The 22,119-nt window shown below is 43.4% G+C and overlaps 1 protein-coding gene across 1 annotated transcript in view; it reads left to right on the top strand.

The window, feature by feature from the left end:
• The first annotated feature begins 13,817 nt into the window (after positions 1-13,817).
• Positions 13,818-22,119, top strand: part of NTRK2 (neurotrophic receptor tyrosine kinase 2) — a 303,730-nt gene continuing 295,428 nt past the window's right edge. Inside the window, exon 1 of the mRNA XM_032771140.2 lies at positions 13,818-14,181. Coding sequence (XP_032627031.1) covers positions 13,970-14,181 — 212 coding nt within the window. The 5' untranslated portion in view covers positions 13,818-13,969. The remainder of the gene's footprint in view (positions 14,182-22,119) is intronic.

Below are 22,119 nucleotides of genomic sequence, written 5' to 3'. Positions count from 1 at the left end.
TGCAAGGCTACTCTGATCTTAATAGAAACTACTGATGGCTCTGTTTTGTCTTAAGGTTTGGAGATCAGTCAGACAGGCCCCCTATAAGCCTTTATCCAGGGGCACTGAGAAATAGTGCAAAATATTCCTAGGAGAGGGGATGATGTCATGACCATGGGTCTCAACCTGGGTCTGCAAGGCTTCTGGGGAGGGTCATCATGCTTCAACCCTCCACCCAAAGCCTTACTGGCATCAACTGGAATCAGCATTCCTTGAAGCTCAGCTCCACTAGAAGGCTCCACGCTCTGAGCCTCGACTGGAGGAACATCAGAGCTCCTGACTGGCCCACTTGCCTCTACTTAAGTCAGAAGGAGGAATAGGAAGATATCCATGCAAGTGGGCTCCACCCAGCTTCCGACTGCTCACCTAATGCTATCTGCTCCTGTCTCCTGACCCTGACCTTGTGGTTTCCTGACTTGGCCTGGTTCCTGGTATCTGATTTGTGGCTCCTGAACTCCTGGTTCTGTACCCAGCTGGCCCCCCACCCTACACTAACTACTGGACCTGGCCATCTATGTCCTGACCTTGACATCCTCCTCCTGTCCATTCTTTTAATTGTTCAAATGGGAACATCTGCTCTGGCACAGGGGAGCTGGACCTACTTGGGGCCAGCCACCCAATCTTTTAGATGAAAAAGAATAGTCAATGAAACATGCATCAGAACACCTGGTGATGAATTCACAACTTCTTGGGGTCAATGGTATCAAAGGCTGCTGAGACATAGGCCTGGTCCACACTACGCCGTTAAATCGATTTTAACAGCATTAAATCAATTTAATGCTGTACCCGTCCACACTACAGTGCTCTTTAAATCGATTTAAAGGACTCTTTAAATCGATTTCTGTACTCCTACAAAACGAGAGGAGTAACGCTAAAATCGATATTATTATATCGGAATAGTGTTAGTGTGGACGGAAATCAACATTATTGGCCTCCGGGAGGTATCCCACAGTGCACCACTGACTGCTCTGGACAGCAATCAGAACTCAGAGGCACTGGCCAGGTAAAAGGAAAAGCCCCAACCCCACGAACTTTTGAATTCAATTTCTTGTTTGGCCAGCGTGGAGCTCTGATCAGCACAGGTGACCACGCAGAGCTCATCAGCATAGGTAACAATGCAGTCTCCTGAGAATAGAAAAAGAGCTCCAGCATGGACCGCAGGAGAGGTACTGGATCTGATCGCTATATGGGGAGAGGATTCAGTGCTAACAGAACTCCGTTCTAAAAGACGAAATGAAAAATATTTGAAAAAATTTCAAAGGCTATGTGAGAAAAAGGCCACAGCAGGGACTCAGTGCAGTGCAGAGTGAAAGTTAAGGAGCTCAGACAAGCCTACCAGAAAACCAAAGAAGCAAACGGAAGGTCTGGGCAGGCCGAAAACATGCCGCTTCTACGCTGAGCTGCATGCAATTTTAGGGGGCTGCGCCACCACTACCCCCCCTTGTCCATGGATTCCGAGGTGGGGGTCATAATCTCAACCATGGCGGAGGATTCAGCGGAGGGGGAAGATGAGGAGGAGGAGGAGGAGGAAGAAGAGGACGACCTTGCATCGAGCACACAGCACTCCATTAGTCCAAACAGCCAGGAGCTTTTTGTGACCCAGACGGAATTACCCCCCAGCCCTCCCAAGCCACTAGCCCAAACAGTGAAGCCATGGAAGCAGACCTCTGGTGAGTGTATTTGTAAATATCAAAACATGGTTTAAAAGCAAGCGTTTTTTTAATGATTGATTTGCCATCAGGCTTGGATGCATTTGCAGCCAGTAAAGTTACAGGAAAAGTTTGTTAACATGTCTGGGGGAGGAGCGAAAATCCTCCAAAGAAATCTCCATGAATCGCTCCTGGAGGTACTGCGAAAGCCTTTGCAGAAGGTTTCTGGGCAAGGCAGCTTTATTACGTCCACCATGATAGGACACTCTGCCTCGCCATGCATGTAGCAAGTAATTGGGTATCATTGCGTGACAAAGCACAGCAGCGTATGGTCCTGGTGATTCCTGGATTCCAGAAACATTCGTTCTTCATCTCGCGCTGTGATTCTCAGTAGAGTTATATCATTCATTGTGACCTGGTTGAAATTCAGGAATTTAATAAAGGGGACAGAGATGCTATTTTCCTACTGGCTGTTCTACTGGGCTGTTGCTTACATCAAATCCTTCCTTGCATGTATGCAAAGCTGGGGGAGGGGAGGAACGATGGCGCTGAGCGTTTGGCGAGCAGGAATCTTCCCAGCTACCAGCCACGCGGTGGGGGGGGGGGGAAGGAGGGTGGTGTTTGAGCACTGATAGCAGCCATGCGGTGGGGGAGGAATATAGAAAATCCTTACATAGGGAAAGAGGGAGGGTGTTGGCGTCTGCTGCTGCCTGTTAATAGGAAAAAGGCATCATAGGGCACTGTGTATATGAAGGCTGGAGAAGTCAAAAGATAAAGCTTACCATGGCCGCATGAAAGCTGAAGTATGATGATGCCTGGACCTGCGTCTGTGAGATCTGCAACACCAGAGCCACAGGCACTCAATATATTAAAGATGCAAAATGCGACTTGTAGTAAATCACGTTTGTGCTATGTAAGGTGGAAGTGTTGTTAGCTGTGAAAGAGTATAACATTGTTCTGTAAAATGTATCTTTTTACATACTTCTCTCCCTGTTTTCCCTCCCCATGCAGCTGCACAGTTTTCCAGCTCCCTACTCCATCCCGAAGCTAGCTCAGATAAGGCGGAGGAAGAAGAGGACGCGAGATGAAATGTTCTCTGAAATCATGGAAGTAACCCGCAATGACAGAGCTCATCAGAATGAGTGGAAGGACATTGCTAGCAAAGTACAGGAAAGATGCCAGTGAACATGAGGACAGGAGGGACGCTCAGAATGAGAAGTGGCGCCAGGAAGATCAGAGGTGTAGGTACAGGAAGATCAGAGGTGTAGGCAGGAAGATCAGCGGGCGGGATGCAACGCTGGAGCTGCTGCGTGATCAAACTGATATCCTCCGACGTCTGGTGGATCTTCAGGAAGAGCAGCGGGGTTACAGAGTGCCACTGCAGCCCCTGTGTAACCACCCTCAGCCCACCCCATGTTCCATATCTTCCTCACCCAGACGTGTTAGAATGCGTGGGGGAAGGCTTTCTGCACCCGCCACTCCACCCCCGTGGACAGTCCAACCAAAAGGCTGTCATTACATTGAAATGTGCTGCTTAATAGCCTTTTCCTTCCCTCCTATCCTCCTCCCAAAACCACACCTGGTATACCTTGATAATTCTCTGCCTCTTTTTATATTACTGTTTAACAAAGAATACATGCAAAGGGGGAGGGTGGGTTGCTTACAGGGAATGTCTTATAATAAAGAATACATGATTTTTAATGATAGTGACTTATTATTTCCTTAAGCAAGCTGTAATCAAAGGGGGAGGGTGGGTTGCTTACAGGGAAGGAGTCAATGAAGGGGTGGGGTTTCTTGAAGGGGAAGCAAACACAGCAGTCACACCATACCCTGGCCCGTGATGAAACTCGTTTTCAAGGCTTCTCTGATGCGCACCGCTTCCTGGTGTGCTCTTCTAATCGCCCTGGTGTCTGGCTGCTCGTAGTCAGCGGCCAGGCGATTTGCCTCAGCCTCCCACCCACCATAAAGGTCTCCCCCTATACTCTCACACAGATTGTGGAGCACACAGCAAGCAGCAATAACAAAGGGACATTGGTTTGGCTGAGGTCTGAGCGAGTAAGTAATGTGCGCCAGCGACCTTTTAAATGGCCAAATGCACATTCTACCACCATCCTGCACTTGCTCAGCCTGTAGTTGAACAGCTCCTGACCACTGTCCAGGCTGCCTGTGTATGGCTTCATGAGCCATGGCATCAAGGGTAGGCTGGGTCCCCCAGGATAACGACAGGCATTTGAACATCCCCAACTGTTATTTTTCTGGTCTGGGAAGTAATTCCCTTGCAGCAGCCGTTTAAACAGAGTAGTGCTTCTGAAGACACGAGCGTCATGAACCCTTCCTGGCCATCCCACATGGATGTTGGTGAAACGTCCCTTGTGATCCACCAGTGCTTGCAGCACCATTGAAAAGTACCCCTTGCGTTTACGTACTGGGTGCCCTGGTGCTCCGGGGGCCAAGATAGGGATATGGGTTCCATCTATGGCCCCCACAGTTAGGGAATCCCATTGCAGCAAAGCCATCCACTATGACCTGCACGTTTCCCAGAGTCACAACCTTTCATAGCAGCAGCTTAATGATTGCTTTGGCTACTTGCATCACAGCAGCCCCCACAGTAGATTTTCCCACTCCAAATTGATTCCCGACTGACCGGTAGCTGTCTGGAGTTGCAAGTTTCCAGAGGGCTATTGCTTCACCACTGTGAGGGCTGCTCTCATCTTGGTATTATGGCATTTCAGGCAGGGGAAAGCAAGTCACAAAGTTCAAAGAAAGTGCTCTTACGCATGCGAAAGTTTCGCAGCCACTGCGAATCATCCCACACCGCAAAACTATGCGGTCCCACCAGTCTGTGCTTGTTTCCCGCGCCCAAAATCGGCGTTCAATGGGTAGAAGCTGCCCCATTACCAGCAGTAGCTCCAAAACGCAGGGCCCGTGGTTAGGGAGAATTCAGTGTCCACGTCCTCATCGCTCTCGTCGCCGCGCTGCCGTAGCTGCTCCTCCTCCTCGCCTGCTTTGCAGTTCATGGTTCACCATAGACAGCACGAGAATGCGCGAGGTGTTTACAACGTCCACGATTGCGTTACTGATCTCAGCAGGGTCCATGCTTGCAGTTCTATGGCGTTTGCTCAGTTCACCCAGGGAAAAAGGCGCGAAATGGTTGTCTGCTGCTTTCACAAAGGGAGGGGTGAGGCTGTACCCAGAACCACCAGCGACAATGATTTTTGCCCCATCAGGCACTGGGCTCTCAACCCGGAATTCCAAGGGGCGGGGGAGACAGGGAACTATGGGATAGCTACGGAATAGCTACCCACAGTGCTCCGCTCCAAAAATCGATGTTAGCATCGGACCATGGACGCACACCGTCGACTTAATGTGCCTAGTGTGGACGCGCACAATCGACCTTTTAATATCTGTTTAATAAAACTGGTTTTAGCTAATTCGAAATTATGCCGTAGTGTGGACGTAGCCAGAGACAATAATCCACCTGGATACTTGATCTTTGTCAATTGCTGCGGGAGATTATAGACCAAGGAGAACAGCACACTCACCATACTATACCCAGCCATGAAGTCAAACTGAAAGGGGTCATGGATGTCAGAAGCTTCCAGATGATACGAGAGCTGCTTAGCCACAAATATATTTTCCCAAGAAAGGAAGGTTAGATAAAAGGAAGTAATTGACAAGTTTGTCAGCCTCAATTAATGCAAGGGCAGACAACCATTTCTTTGAAAGAAACTGGGACTTCCTATTGTGTAAGAGATGCCAACAATCTCTGCTAACAATAGCTTCAGCATCCTTATCCTTGCTTTTATAAATCATGAGCAGCATGGATTCATTTAATTGCTTATAGGCTCCCCAGTTACCTACAGAACATCAGTAAGCAGAAACAGACAAAACTTAGATGCTTCTTCCCAGTATTACTCCATTGATATAGAACCATCTCCAGTCCAATTGTTATTGAACTTATCCATGAAATAAACAGAAATTGCCACCAAAGTACTTTTTTTTCCCAATGAAAGCAAATCAGATTGACCAAACTGCCCTTTACCCAGAATAGTGCTTGGACACTGTAGTGGAAGAAAGCTTTCTTCAATTCCACTATAGTCGCAGTTAGGATTTCAGAACCTCTCCATACAAAATCAATCTATCTGAGAGAATTATTTGTCACACTCTAGATTTCTATTTCTTTTTTTATCCTTCACTGATCACCTGTGTACTATGGTGACCTGTAATAAGAATGAGAAGAGAAGGCATGTTTAGGAGCTAAGGCATCAGTGACTATGGACAAGAATCACAATGTATACCAAGTCATCAATAGACTAGGCTACCATATGAGCAGTGTTCTTCCTTTATGAAATTGGACAGCCAAGTCACACATTAATTTCCAAGGAAATAAGAAAGCTCTATGAGCAAAGGAGAGTCCTGCCCTCATCTTGAATGTTTCTCAGATGTACAGGAACTGTAAATTGGGTGACATATAGCCTTGGCAATAAGCTATAGAATCTTTCTTCTCTAGGTCACTGGAGCTTAAGGGATCAAAAAGTCATGATTAGTTCCGGTTTTTCAGGGGTTTATTTAAAATGAATTCATCTCAGTTCCTATCAAGTCGGTGTCCACATAGCAAAAAACCCCATCGTTGCAATATGCAATCTCAGCGTACATAGATAAGAGCTAGTTGTTCTGGAATGCTGCTAAACCACATTTCAGTTGATTTCTGATTCTTTTAAGTAGGGACACTGAAGATCCATTTTTGGACACCAGTTTTGTTTTATAGAAGGTTTCTGAACATCATCAGCTCAGCCTGGCCTAGGACTCTTTATACAATCAGAGAAATATAGGCATGGAAGAGATCTTGAGTCATCAAGTCCAGCCCCCAGTGCTGAGGCAGGACCAAGTAAACCTAGACCATCCCTGATAGGTGTTTGTTGAACCTGTTCTTGAAAATGTCCGATGATAGGGATTCCACAACATCCCTTGGAAGCCTATTCCAGAGCTGTGAGGAAAAAAATCAACTAGGTTTGCAAACTTTAATCATTCCTTTGGCATTTTCCAAATTTCCAAATTCAAATATAAAAACTCACCTATCTTTTATAGCAAAACGTTTGTGTATGTGCATGCAAACACAGGCATAAAGGTAAGAGGGAACAAAGCTCAGCTTAGTATTGGATCCTCTAAGGGGGAACTGATTTCCATGAAGTAGTCAAGAGCTATAAAATTGATAATAATATTAAATGTAATGTAAATATGTACTACTTAACAATAACACTAGAACTGAATATTAAAGCAAATTGACCAAATTGTGTGGAATTCCTTTTTCTTGATGCTTTACTGGTAGACACAGAATTCACAGGTTTGCAAATCTAAAGTTGTCCAAAGTGCAGCTACAAATGAACTACCTGTTTTATATGTATCCATACTCAAACACACCCATTGTTTAGTTGGCTGTTCAAAACAATGGTGAGTGCCAGCCAGGGAGAAGAGAGGTGTTCCCTCTATGCTTTTAGAAGAGAAGAGGGAGCTGTGCAAAAGGTTTAGTTTTTAGTGTAGAGAGAAAAAAGCCCCCTACAGCATGTCTACTGAGGAGAAGCAACAGCTCTTATAGCACCTTGCAAACAAATATAATAGAAGATTACCAGCAACCTATGATTAATACTCCCTGCCAGACAGAACCAGATTATGAGCCGAGTGACTAGATTATGTGCTATTCTTTCATTACATCATTGGGACCTCCTCTAAAATTCCATCACATTGAAGCCTGGTGGGAATGTAGAATTGCCCTGGATACTGGAGCATTTAAATATATTAAAGAGGAGGGTTCAAGAAGAAATTGCAATGTCCAGTGAGTTTTGATCATGATTTCCTTAGGCTCTCATTTCATTCTTTCTTTAGTAGGGACTTAATAGATGCAGTTGTTTTGGGATGACAGGAAGGGTGCAGCAGATAATCTATCCTCCCCTTCCTGCCTCCCTCCCAAATAGAAAAATATTATTTTTTTAAAGAGTGTTAACTTTCTTGAGCACAAGATGGCAGGCTTCAGCTTCACTCCTAGGGAAATAAGCATGAAGAATGTGATTTGAAACAGAGGAAGAAAATGCTTCTATTATTCAGAAAATTTGAAACATCAGTAATGATCAAGTACCTAGACAAACCAGTAAATAAATGGGACATTTGGAATAACAAGACCCAGATTGTGTAATTAAGCCTCTAGCCTGTGTTGGGAATCGGAGGAAGAATTTTGCTCATGACTATCTTCCCAGTGCCCAAAGGGCAGTGAAGATTCTGCACTCAACCCTTTGGATAGTGCACTATATTCTTCTCATGTACAAAGCCAAAGACAGAGCCAGGACTCCCCCTCCTACCTACCTTTCCCAGCTTCCCGTTGGATGATACCATATTTAGGAACCTAAATAAAAGTGGCCTGATATTTAGAGGTGCTCAGGACCTACAACTCTCACTGACTTTAATGGCAGGTGCAGTTGCTCAGACATGCCAGGTGTGAACATTTTGACCATTGTTCTTTTAAGAAAAAAGATTCTTTTTCAATACTGTCAGGAAGCTCCCACAATTGTATATTTGATTTCTTCTGATATTTTCTACAATTTCTGTGTTATAATGAAAAGATCTCTTATTTGTGGGGGCACAAGTTAATGCCTTAGTGATCAATCTAAATCTCCAAGGCCTGGAATTTCAAGAGAACATTTTAGGACTTTCACTGTCTTCAGATTTTGCCTGCAATGTAACAAGATAGATGGGCTCTGGTGCCCATATATGTAGCTGTTAAGTAGTGGTCTAAAAAGTCATACCTTCACTTATCTGAAGTGTAGATTTCCCACCTTGATGCTCAGGAGAGTCAAATTTGTCTCTGTGACACTACTAGGAAACTGTTGGGTCTGGGGGGATGTTGTTGATGTGGATGAACTTCTGCCTCTTTTCATTCCTTCCTCCTCCCCAAGCAAAAATTGCTCCCTTGATCCTGTCTTCTTTAGCATGTCTTTTAAGAGACATTCTCTTAGGAGACATTTAAGATGCTTTTCCCCCCCACTTTAAAAACAATAGAAGACTGTATTGCTACATTAATGAGCACCTGTTTATAAGGCAAAAACTAGAGCAGCAATATAAAACAGTGGTCTTTTATAGACCTAGAATTAACATCATCAATACCATTTAGTCTCATCCATTCAAGTCTAGCTGTTCTGTCTCCCAAAAAGTGATATTAGCAATACCATGATGATAAACTGCAACTGGAACAGATGGGAGGCAGGCCACTGGTACTGGGGAGTGTTGCGGTTTCGGTGCTTTCTCCTGCCTTGAAATCATGTCTACGAGCCACAAGCTGTGCTGAATGGATCAGAGAGGTGGCAGAACAATCCTCTCTTCTTAATAGTCAGCTAAGTGTTTGGTTTTTTTCATAATCATCCTAACAAAGGTATCTGTTAGATCCACACATATCCTTATTTTGGGTACTTCTACAATACTTTAATAATTGTTCCTTAATGTTGGTATGGAGATACCACTGCCTATCATGCTGATTAATACTATATTATTGTTTCCTTGTACTCTCCCGTCTGTCTATATCCATCTGTTATCTCTTATTTTAAACACCTCTACCCTGATATAACGCCACCTGATATAGCATGAATTTGGATATAACGTGGTAAAGCAGCGCTCCCGGGGGAGGCAGGGAGGCTGTGCGCTCTGGCGGATCAAATCAAGTTTGATATAACATGGTTTCACCTATAACACGGTAAGATTTTTTGGTTCCCGAGGACAGCATTATAATGAGGTAGAGGTGCACTTAGATTGCAAGTTTCTGGTGTCAGGGACCAGCTTTTTGTTCTGTATTTGAACAACATATAGCGTAATGGAGTCCTGGTCCATGACCAGGGCTCTTGGGCACTAGGGTAATAGAAATAATAAATAATTTCTCTCCCAGATATACATTGGGATTTTGAAAAAAAGTACTCATGGAAGTACTCTTATTATTTGGGACCAATAAGCCTTATTTACACTATCATTTACACTGGTGTAAATTGATAGAATTGGACTGGCATAAAACTAGTGTGAGACAAGAATTAGCCCCAAAAAATTTACCTGCAGAAAACAAGAAATCAGGGACAGCTAAAAATTCATTTGGCCCTGTGGCACCTAGATAATTGTTACCAGGCATAGAAATGTAGAGTCATCAAGTCCAGCACCCTGCGCTGTGGCAGGACCAAGTAAATCTAGACCATCTCTTACAGGTGTTTGTCCAACCTGTTCTTAAAAACCTCCAAAAATGGAAGTCTATTTCAGTACTTAACTACCCTTATAGTTAGAAAAATTTTCCTAATATCTAACCTAAATCTGCCTCACTGCAGATTAATCCATTTGCTTCTTGTCCTACCTTCAGTGGACACGGAGAACAACCAATCATACTCCTCTTTTTAACAGCCCTTAACATATTTGAAGACTGTTATCATTGTCTCCACCTCGCCCCCCCATCTTCTTTTTATCAAGCCTAAACATGCCCAGTTGTTTTAACTTTTCCTCATAGGTAGGTTTTCTAAACCTTTTATCATTTCTGTTGCTCTCCTCTTGACTCCCTCCAGTTTGTCCACATCTTTCCTAAAAATGTGGCATCTAGGATTGGACACAGTATTGCAGCTGTGGCCTCATCAGTGCTGAGTAGAATGGGACAATTACCTCCCTGGTTTTATATAGAACATTCTTGTTAATACACCTCAGAATGTGAGCCTTTTTTTCAACTGCATCACATTGTTGCCTCATATGCAATTTGTAATGCACTATAACCCCCAGATCCTTTCCAGCAGTATGACTACCTCACTAGTTATTTCCCATTTTGAAGTTCTGCATTTGATTTTTCCTTCCTAAGTGAAGTACTTCTCTTTATTGAATTACATCTCGCTGATTTCAGACCAATTCTCCAATGTCAAAGTCATTTTGAATTCTAATCCTGTCCTTCAAAGTGCTTACAACCCCTCCCATCTTGGTGTCATCTGCAAATTTTATAAGCATACTCGCTACTCTATTATTCAAACCAATAATTAAAATATTGAATAGTATTGTCCCAGAACAGATCTCTATGGGATATCATTAGATATGTCCTCCCAGTTTGATAATGAACCACTGATAACTACTTTTTAAGTATGGTCTCTCAGCCAATTATGTATCCGCCATATAGTAATTTAATCTAGACCACATTTCACTAGTTTATTGATGAGAATGTCACATGGCACTTTGTCAATAGCCTTACTAAAATCAAGATTTATCACATCTACAGCTTCCGCCCACCTCCTAGGCCAGTAACTCTCTCACAGAATGAAATTAGGTTGGTTTGGCATGATATTGTTCTTGACAAATCCATGTTGGCTATTCCTTATTATCCTATTATGCTCTATGTGTTTACAAACTGATTGCTTAATAATTAGTTCAAGTATCTTTCCGGGTATTGCAGTTAGGTTGACTGGTCCCTGGGTCTTCTTTGTTCCCTCATTTAAGAATAGTTACCATGTTTGCCATGTCATACTTCAGCACATGGCAAGAAGGGGGAATGTACTCTTGATAGCAGATTTATATCTGGATAATAATTTTATAACCTTTACACATATTCAAAAGAAATTTAATTTAACCAGATAACATTGTTGACAATTTTTCCAATTATGCCTGTTTATCTTATCTTCAGTCATCACATTAAAGAGAGGTATAATATTACTAGTTAGTGTTAATAGTATGGCTGTGGCCATGCTAATAAAATGACAGGATTTTTGTATGAAAGTGCCAAATCTTTGAGAATGCCCAGTGAGAATTAGATGCTTTCTGAAGCCTGAGCAGACTTACACAGAGTTGAGTGCTCAGGCAATTAATAAAAGTGCTATCCCAAGTGCTTTCTAAACATTATGATCACCACTTGATACATACTTCTAGAACAATGCCACCGCAACCTATCTGCCTTTTTAATTCTGAAGTGAAGTCTTGAGCTGGTTATATAAAAATCCTGAGTTGGTTCATATAAAGTTAAGACAAGGTAGGGCCTTCAACAGATTTTTTGCAAAATGGCATAAAATCCATGTACCAAACTGCTTGGACACCAAATTAGGAGTAATTCAATTAAAGGTGATGCAGTGAATTCACTGGCCTTTGTCAATGTATTTCAATGGAGATCGGCTGAAGGAGACCCTTGTTGAAGAAGAGGAGGTAAGGAGGATTAGTCTTATTGGACCAGATGTTCAAAATTAGGTATGTACTATTGCACTTAATTTACATGTGCAAATCACTGAGGTACGTATGCAAATCAGATATTTGTGTGTACACGTGTTAAGTGCCTGTCTGCCTGCACAAAGACCTGATTTGTGTGCACACAGCTATTTGTTCACATAAATTAGAACATCTAATCCCTATTTCCATTTCGGCATTAAAGTGAAACGATAATAGAGCACTAACACAATGCTGCATTCCATTTAAGACCATCAGAATCACGATGTAGTGCAGAGCGCAGAGGAAACAGAAAAGGATGTACACGGAAAGATTAGTAGTAAACTGCACGCAGACTCCTGGCGCATTTCTTTTGCTTGTGGTGTTCAGGTTGTAAACACGTGGTGGCGCCAGAGCTCGCTGAAGTCTGAGGCACTGCGGTGGATTTTCCTGTTCCTTTCAAACTAGTGCGGAAATAAAATCCTACAGAGCCACTAATGAAAAGGCAAATTCCCAGACAAGGCATTTTAATGTCGCTCATTCATCACATACGTGAGCTCTTAAAACGATTACATGTTATTATACGATCATAAAATATCACATTCTTTTCAAAAACAATATTTCTCTTTGCATATGTTTGTGTATTATATGCATATATGCCCCTAGATAGTGGAGATGTGCAAATCTATAGTTACCACCGAGGATGGAAGGGCTGGTGGAAAAATTGTACATTTCTCCGGTGACTATAACGCAATTTTGCAAGCGCACGGAATGTACATGACAGCGTGCGGGACTAACTGCATTCAAAAAGCAAGGAAAGAAACCAATAAGCTGAGCAGTCCAAAACGGTCTCTTAACTAGTTATTATGCTCAGTGAGTCCGACACAGAAAGCCCGTACAGAGAGATCTATGTAGAAAGCCATAATGTTGGTATTAGAAAGTATCCAGCCAAGCCAATGCAACGGGGAGCCCTACGCTGTGGCGAAAAACGCTCCCTTTCCCATGCACATCACGTCTGCGTGTGCCTTTCTGGGGCTGAGGAGGATGCCTTGCTGGTGTTCGGAAAATCACGGTTTGATTTCATACACAGTAAAGACCGGAGGGTTCAAAAGAGGGACCGTGCTGATGATGGTTGACCTCTCTCTGATGTGTGTGCGAATGTTTGTATGTGTATAGACTCCAGCTTGGCTATTGGCATCTTGTTCTAGGCACTCTCCTCTCTCTACCGTCCCTCCCACCCTCCCTCGCCCCTGGTTGCTATTGTCTTTTTTTTTTTTTTTTTTGGGGGGAATTTCAGGCTCATTTTATGGAGTTTCTGCCCCTCTCACTTTGCCAGCAGCTCCTGAGCTTGGGCTCGAGCAGGAGCCTGGGCTGCTTTATTATCAGCTGGAGGAAGGAGACGGTGCGTAAAGGGCAGAGCCAGGAGCCGCGAGTCCCCCGGCAGCAGCAGCGCGCCGATTGCTCTCCCCCAGGCAGCAGCGGCCGGAGCAGGCAGCGCTCCCGCAGGTAGGAGCATCAGCCACTCACCCTCCTGCAGCCTCCAGCCCGCCCGGGTGACCTGCTGCCGCCCTCGCAGGGTCCCCGCGCTCCCCGCTCCGCCCGGCGTTTTGCAGCATCATCGGGAGCCGAGGAGCTGCCGCTGCCCGGGCTGTGCTCGGCGCCGGAGTCGCGTTCCCACCGCAGGAGCAGCTGCCCAGGAGGGGACGGTCCCTGCCGCGGGTGCCTGTCAGTGGCCCGCGCTGAGCTCTCGAGGCAGGTTTCTCCTCCTGCCCCCGACGCTGCTGGGGCGGGCGGGGGCCGGGCTGGGTCAGTCCCGGCTCCGTTCTCACCAGTGTCTCTCTCCACTCCAGCTCCGCCGCCTCCACTGCTCGCCCCGAGCGGCCTCGGGCGGGCGGTGGGGAGCGGAGGCGTCGCTCCTGCCCGGCCCAGCGCGCCCATGTGAGCCCAGCCGCGGCCGGCACCGGCACCGAGCCCTCCCGCAGCAAGATGCCCGAGTCCCAGCCGCTCTGAAGCGCCCAGGAGGCTCCGCACACGCCAGGACGGTCGCTGGAGGAGGCCGTCGGGGCAGCGGGCAGCGCTGGATTGATCGGGGCAGCATGGTGTCCTGGCGGAGGAGGTGGCAGGGGCTCGGCCTGGCCCGGCTCTGGGGCTTCTGCTGCCTGGTGCTCGGCTCCTGGAGGGCTTTGCTCGCCTGCCCGGCGCCTTGCACATGCAGCGCCTCGCGGATCTGGTGCGGCGAGTCCGCGCCGGGCATCGTGTCCTTCCCGGTCCTGGAGAGGAGCGCCGAGCGGGGGAACATCACCGACATGTGAGTAGCGCAGGGGCTGGGCACTGACTGCTCCCGTGGGGAGAGCCCCGAGCTAGCGGAGGGGAACCTGCTGGGCACCGGGGTTCTGGGCAGAAACGCAGAAGAAACTCTCTATCTGTTTCTCCAGCTCTAATTGTATTTAATTTTCGTTATATTGTAATACTCTATTATGCTTGTGTATGTATATTCTCTCTTTCTGTGCATACACACAGACGATACATGTGCGTACCAAAGAATTTATATAATTAATCATTTTATTTTTTGTATGTGTATATGTCAGTTTGTCTCCCTAGAGAAAGGGAGGGAGAGAGTGTGTATGGGTAAAGAGACTGAGAATCTCCTTAGTATGTAGATATGAGAGAACCACTTACATTTTGTATTGCTTGCCTCTAAGGCTTGCAGAAATGATGCTCACAGTTTCCTTGCAGCATCTCTTTTGCAAGTCTCAACAGTAACCATTATTTTTAGTCATTTCCTTATGAGATGGACACTAACAATAGGAAAGGAGGTTTTGCTTAGGGAAAGATTCTGAACAATCTGTAAGAGGAGAAGTTCTCTGCATTGAAAGGCACTTGCTCAGTAGGAAAATGTGATCGTGGGAAGCCTAAAAGCCTGGTATGATTTAATTTAGACTTGACTTCCCAGAGATATAATTTTGAAACCATTTAGATTATAAATCTTAATTGCCCTTGGTACAGTTTCCTGGGAATAAGTTAGATAATAAAGCAGTATAGCACACAGATAGTGCTGATTTTAATACAAGGCCAATGTGTTAAGAGAAAATTCTCTGTCAGATTTTTCTTGAGAGAGGCAGTAATGTAGGTGTAGCTATCACTTTATCCTTCTCTTTTACAGATTGTAACAGATCAATAAAGAATTACCACACTGCACATAACCCACCTCTCTTCTAGACAATACATTAATTAGGGCCTCTTTATGTCCCAATTCTATATGTTCTTCCTATTCATGCAAACAGAAAATTTTGATGGGTCATTCTTTCCCCCAGTCAAAAATTTGACCATTTTGTTTTCTTTGCTTTTTTAAATGGAAGTAGTACATTCTGACAGAGTAGAATGAGGACTGGCTTCTCACTGGGTAGTATGTGTATAAAGCTCCTATTGCACATGCTCCTTTTCTGTAAGGTAGCGAGAAAGGATGCAATGTTGAGTCTGAAAGTGAATGCAGAGCCACACTCATTTCCCCCTAGTTGTAAGCAAATATTGTACCATGATGTTATTTATGGGGCTTTGACGAGTGGGTGCAAGAGGTTTTTCAACTTCAGCCATTGTGAGCTAGACTGCAGTTGAGACTTGTGTAGCGGGTTGTTTTCCTGCTTGGGGCCTGATCCTGCATTCTCTACTCTGGCAGGCTACTTTCTCATTGAAATGAATAGATATTTTATTTGAGAAAGGACTCCATGATTAAGACTCAAGGATCCACATTTTGGATAACAGAATTGTAGAAGTTAGAGATGGAAAATACCTCTAAGGTATATTGTTCCCCCTCATACCTAGCCCCTGATGTATTGTTCCCTACAGTATTTTTAGTGTACAAGGTACCATGATCTGTTTGCCAAAAACTGCATGGAAATCTATTGCTGTATTTGCTAGTGTGTGTGCATGGCAGAGGGAAGGGCTGGAGACATTCACTCCTAGTAATGCAGGGCCTACATTTTGTCGATCTATTTATTTTTGAATGCACAAAGCAGTATTAAGTGTTATTTCTAGGCTATGGCAGGAATAATCATTGGAGGTGTTTGTTTAATGTTCTGTAGGTTGCTTCTCCTGGAAAAAAAATCCTTCCGTGCCATGTACCATCACTCTACCATCTTCCTTATTATCAAATATCTTCAGTGTAGCAATAACTTAGCAGTTTTTCCTCAGAATTTGAACTGCTCATTTGAAAAGACAGAGAAAAGAACACATTTGTAAATATATTTGGCAAGCTTGACCAACTTAAAACATATATTTTACTGTTTAGAGTTTGATTTCTATCATTTGATTTTTTCCTTTCTGTATTTTTTCATCAGCATCATCATTTGTCTTTCCATATCTTTTCCATTTCCACTATATCACTTTGTGACGTTACATTTTGTTGTGATTGGGGACATAAAAATAACTTCAGATCACTGATTTCCCAGCATATTAGTGCACGTATTTAAGATAGAAAACATTTAGACTGTTTTTTTAACATCAAATCATGGACAGGTCTTAAGATGCAAACATAAATTGAAAACCAGACTACCATAGCTTTCCTATCATTTCCGTGTGGAAACTCAGCAAGCATGAAACATGCTAGGAATGCATCTTAAAACAATACATTCAGATAGTCAAAAAAGAGAAAACATTTTGAAATGCTCCACAGCCTGCTGTATTGTAGGTAACAGGATAAGATAATGGGCTATACTACTCCACTGTATTCAGTAAACTTCAGGCCTGGTTCTCCACTCATATATGGTAGCTTTACACTGGCATAACTCCATTGAATTATGTAAGTGTGACAGTAGAATTAGGCCCTTAGTTTCTGGTCATTCCCCTTTTTCTGAAAAACTTGACACCAACTCTGCATTATTGCACACACCCAACTCTTATTTGGGTACAGATACTACAGTTCTTAGGCAAAACTCCCATTGACTTACAGGGAAGTTTGACTGAGCAAGGACTTTGTGACAGGGACATTTAGCCAGTGGGAATTTTCAATGTGCAGTAACTAAAGGATTAGGTTTTATGTGAAATTACATTAGGTTAAACTCACCCACATGCAGAGAGCTGGCTGAGGGCCCTGTGTATGACTTAATCCCTGTGGTGGGACTGTACAAGGTGGAGAATGGGGCAAGCTGTGAGTGGAACAACTGTGCATGGTGAACTCTTGGTTGGCTGCAAATAGGAAGGAGAGGGTTGTGGGGGGATAGCTGGGGCTGAGGCTAGAGGATCCACAAACACCCAGATACAGCAACCTGAAATCCCAGCAGAGAGTACATAGGTTTAGGGGAACTGGACTTTCTATTCCAGCCCATAGGCAAGTGACAGTTTAGAGGCAAATGCCATCTTTTCAGTCCATATTTAATTCCTTACACAGTCCCTGGGAGTCAGTGGAAAGACCTCAGTTGACTTCAATACACTTTTGATCAGGCCCACAAAGTCCAGGCTTTGTGAGAGGAGGGGTGAATTTCACCCTATGTGTTCCGAATGATCATCTTCCATGTTGTTTCTTCCTCAGTGATTTGAGCACAAACACCTATTTATATTTTAATAAATAAAATACAAGTATTCTTCAAAATCTTTGCCTATAATTGGATTTGATTTTATCCTGTTACTTAGGGCACTGGCATGTGGTAGAAACATTCTGAAAAGCATGCAGCCACACTGAGATTATTGTACCATAACAGAGTGTAACCTACTTGTGACATGATCGTTTTATAATATTGGTGTTACTGATAAAATAAACTGCAAAGTGAGACTCTGAATTAGAATCATAAAATCAGCCATTGCAGAGCTACTGCTCACACTAGGAGCTAAGGAGCAAAAGCAGGAGAGAGCAAAATCCATATACTACAGGCACAATGGAACTGAAATATTTCATTGCAAAATCACTTGAGCTAGAATATCAATAGGATGGTAAATGAGCCTCTTAAGAGTTCTTAGATTTTTAAAGCTCTGGTCTAATATTCTTCCTTTAGTAAAATAAACAGTTAAGGTATCAGTGTATGTGGTTGTTCACAGCTCTTTCTATCAATATCTCCTTGCAGTACAGCATGTTGCTGGCCTAGTTTAGCAGCTCTAAAGTCATGTTATTAACATGCTGATTTATGACTATTCAACTGTTTAAAATTAATTGGTGTATTTAAAAATGAAATACTTGCCAACAAAATAGTAGGTTAGTTTTCAACTCTTCCCCTCTAAAATACAGAGTATATTATGTGTACTTACATTTAAAAACCACAAAGTAAATTTCTAATGCAATTATATAAACCTCTCTAGGACTGTTAATAAAGAAGCACACTGTGTAATTTACATAGTAAATAATTTAATATATCTTCTGAGTGTGTGCTAAAAAAAACCTACTTACATTAACATAAAGTACGGTTCATATTTTTGGTTTCTGTCATTTTGTATTTCTAGTCTCTTGCTGTAGATCACATATAACATAAAATTGTCTTGAAGGATGTCCAACCCCACCCGCCTCCTTCCACCTTCGGCCCTATAGGGTGCTATGGTTTAGCTGAAATTGAAGGCTGTTCCTGATGATTTGAAGACAGGAGGTAACTGGAGGTGTCAGGTTGCATATTATTAGAGAGAGTATGGACTATAATGACACTCCTTAATGCCCCAGGAGTTAAGGATTTAGACATGATTCCATTGTAAAACTTGTGCTTGTAGGAGTTTCAGTATCTGTTTTTAATACTTACCATGAGCTGAAAATTAGCATTTTCAAAAATATATTTGCCTTTTAGGATATAGGAATTACCAAATTATTAGAAGTTTAGTTTTTCTTGTACAGGTTCCTCTTTGTTTCCCATGTAACCCTTATGAGCCCATTGTTTTAATCCTTTCCCTTCCAGTCAGTGAGAACTGGATGGAATTCCTTTGGAAACTTGGTCATGCTGGCCCTTAAGAATGGGTTCCTATGAAGTGCTGAATGCTTCCAGAGAAGTGCTGCGTTCCAGAGCTCGGCATCTTCCAGAAAGCATTAAGCACTATGCAGGATCGGGCCTACAAAACATTCTCTCTAATCCTATAAATCCTTACTTGCCCAATAGTTTTATAAAGTCAATGGGACTACATAAACTACTCATGTAAATAGGAAGCTGCAGGACTGAGTCCTGCTTATGTTATCTCCACCACAATCCCAGTTCCTTCGCTCTTGAGGAGGAGAAGATTAGGGCCAGGATGGAATTTAAACTGAGCCTTTTTTTTCAGTCCAATGTAGAATAGGAGCTCTTTGGGCCAGCCCTCAATACCCAAAGGTTGATATTTTTCAGATAGTAGGTGTTTTTTATCTGTACTATCTGGTAGTTGTCAGGGAGTTCAGACCCCAAACTTGGGTTTTGTGAAAAATAATTTTACAAAACCTAATGATAATCATTTTTTTTTCTCTGAATTAATTCTCTAAAGTAACAGGGAAAGCTGCTTATTTTGGATATCAGGTTTCCTCCTTCAGTGTTTGCAAACCAATCACTGCAGTATATGAGAACATGAGAACTTGGAAGTACAAATTACTAGTCTAATTTTATTGTCCTACCATAGATAAGTGCAAAAAAGTAAAGAATACATGGAGAAAAAAAGAGATTAGTTTTAAAGATTCTTTCTATTTTAATATTTTATTGATTTCAAAGATATTTTTTTTTGTTCTGAAAGTGTTCCTTTAAAAAGTGAAATGTGCAGGTACAGTGTTCATTGTATCCATTAGTCATTACTTAAGAAGATTTGAAAAACAAGAACATAAAGGTTGAAAAATCACATGAATCTACTGCCTGGGAAACTGTGTCTCAGCCCTATGCACCTTTCACATGAACTAAGTCTGCAGAAAACAAATGAAAAAACTTAAATACGTACGCACAGATACTTTTTCACCTGATTTTTTGTCATGGTGCTATGGAATCAGAATACACAGATGTGAAAGGAGCCATATGAAGTAAACCATATTGTAAATATACATTTGCAGTCCATGACACCTAGTATATCTAGAAAAATGACTCATTGCTAATTATGGATTGCAACAGGTACAGTTGAAACAGCTGAACATGATTACACATGCACATAAATTATGTTCAATACCTGATCATCTGCATCTGTTGCTGACATCTATTGTCACCAGTTGATCCTTTTTCTAGTGTAGATCAGTCTAGATGGTGATGCACTTCTGCTTTATAGATTCATAGATTCATAGATTCTAGGACTGGAAGGGACCTCGAGAGGTCATTGAATCCAGTCCCCTGCCCTCATGGCAGGACCAAATACTGTCTGGACCATCCCTGATAGACATTTATCTAACCTACTTTTAAATATCTCCAGAGATGGAGATTCCACAACCTCCCTAGGGAATTTATTCCAGTATTTAACCACCCTGACAGTTAGGAACTTTTTCCTAATGTCCAACCTAAACCTCCCTTGTCCAAGGCCTGAATAAACAAGCTGTGCCCAGACATAAATGGGGTTAGAATTCTCGCCCTGCAACCAGACCCACGGGTGCAAGACTTCTGTGAAGCAAATCTGTGTTACTACAGTCTATAATCTGTGGAGCTCAGATCTGCAGGGTGCTAATAACTCTGGCCCTGATCCAGCAAAGTACTTAAGCATGTCCTTAACTTTAAGGAGATGCATGGTACAGATTCTCTCTCCACTGAAGTTAGCAGCAAAACTTCTAGTGACTTCAATGGGACAAGTATTTGGTCCAGTGTATAGAGCAGGAGTTCTCAACCTTTTTCTTTCTGAGCCCCTCCCCCCCCAACATCCTATTAAAAACTCCACAGCCCACTTGTGCCACAAGTGTTTTTCTGCATATAAAAGCTGTGACCAGTGTCAGGGAGTAGGAAGCAGGACAACTCCTGGGGCTCCATGAACTCAGTTGCTCAGGTTTCAGCTTTAGCCCTGTTTGGCAGGACTCGAGGCCCTGGGCCTCATCCCCATGCAGTGGGGCTTCGGCTTTCTGCCCTGGATGCCAGCAAGTCTAAAGCCGGCCCTGCTTCGCGGACCCCCTGAAACCTGCTTGTGGCCCCCAAGGGTCCCTGGACTCCTGGTTGAGAACCACTGGTATAGAACATATGTGTGGCAACATATTGGCTGAGCAGAATGAACTGAGGATGAAAGGAAGAAGCCTGATCTCTAAATTTCCAGGCTTTTCTGAGTTTAGAAGGGAAGAGATATTGTCAAGGGTTGTGGGCCCAGAATTAGGCTAACTTTTTAAAATTCTTTTTTAACTCTGACCTTTTTTTTTTTAATCTGAAGATTAAAAATGTAGTGACAACATAAAATGAATTTAAATTAATATCAAATTAAGTATCAGAAGGGGTACTGCATCAATTGCTTTATTTATTTTCATATTAATTTTCATAAGGGCCTGACCCAGTTGGAGCACTCCCATTGACTTCAATGAGTATTGGATTGAATCTTGCATTTTCCTGTGTATCTGTGGCTACTGCAGATTCTGAAGTGCTGTAGAATGCAAGGATCTTGTAGAATAAGTTAGGTCAGTTTTGCTGTGGCCTTGGATAACAACATGAAACACAAGACACTATCACTATCAATTAAAAGGTTAGAGGATCAGGACAATTTATTCTGATTTTATGGAAGGGATAAGACTGGGTAAATGTTTAGCTGCCTAATTCAGGTTCCAAACACACCCTGACACAGGGCTAGTCTACACTACAGCACTACATCAACACAGTTGCACTGATGCAGCTGCATTGCTGTAGTATGTTTGGTGAAGATGCGCTGTGCCAATGGGAGACCTCCTGCCAGCATATTTACTTCACCTCGGTGAGAAGCATAAGTTGTGTTGGCAGGAAAACATCTCCTGCCAACATAGCACCGGTGTGGACAGTGTGAAACTTGCATTGCCTGGGGGAGGAAGGAGCCTTTTTTCACACCCCTGAGCGAGATAAGTTAGATTGACTTAAGTGGTAGTGTAAACCTGCCCAATGTGAACGCTGTCAGATCTTTAGCTGTATGGCTACACTTGCAACTTCAAAGTGCTGCCGCGGCAGCGCTTTGAAGTGCGAGTGTGGTCGCAGCGCCAGCGCTGGGAGAGAGCTCTCCCAGCATTGCACGTACTCCACATCCTCTACGGATGTAGCTTGCAGTGCTGTGGCGCTGTTTACACTGAGGCCTTGGCTACACTTGCAAGTTGCAGCACTGGTGAGGGGATTACAGCGCTGCAACTTACTCGGTGTCCACACTTACAAAGCTCAGCCAGCGCTGCAACTCCCTGTCTGCAGCA

This window comes from Chelonoidis abingdonii, chromosome 6 (genome assembly GCF_003597395.2).
Source record: "Chelonoidis abingdonii isolate Lonesome George chromosome 6, CheloAbing_2.0, whole genome shotgun sequence".
In the NCBI taxonomy this organism is placed as follows: Eukaryota; Metazoa; Chordata; order Testudines; family Testudinidae; genus Chelonoidis; species Chelonoidis abingdonii.
Note: the sequence above shows the minus strand (reverse complement) of the source record. Positions and strands in the feature narration are given on the sequence as shown.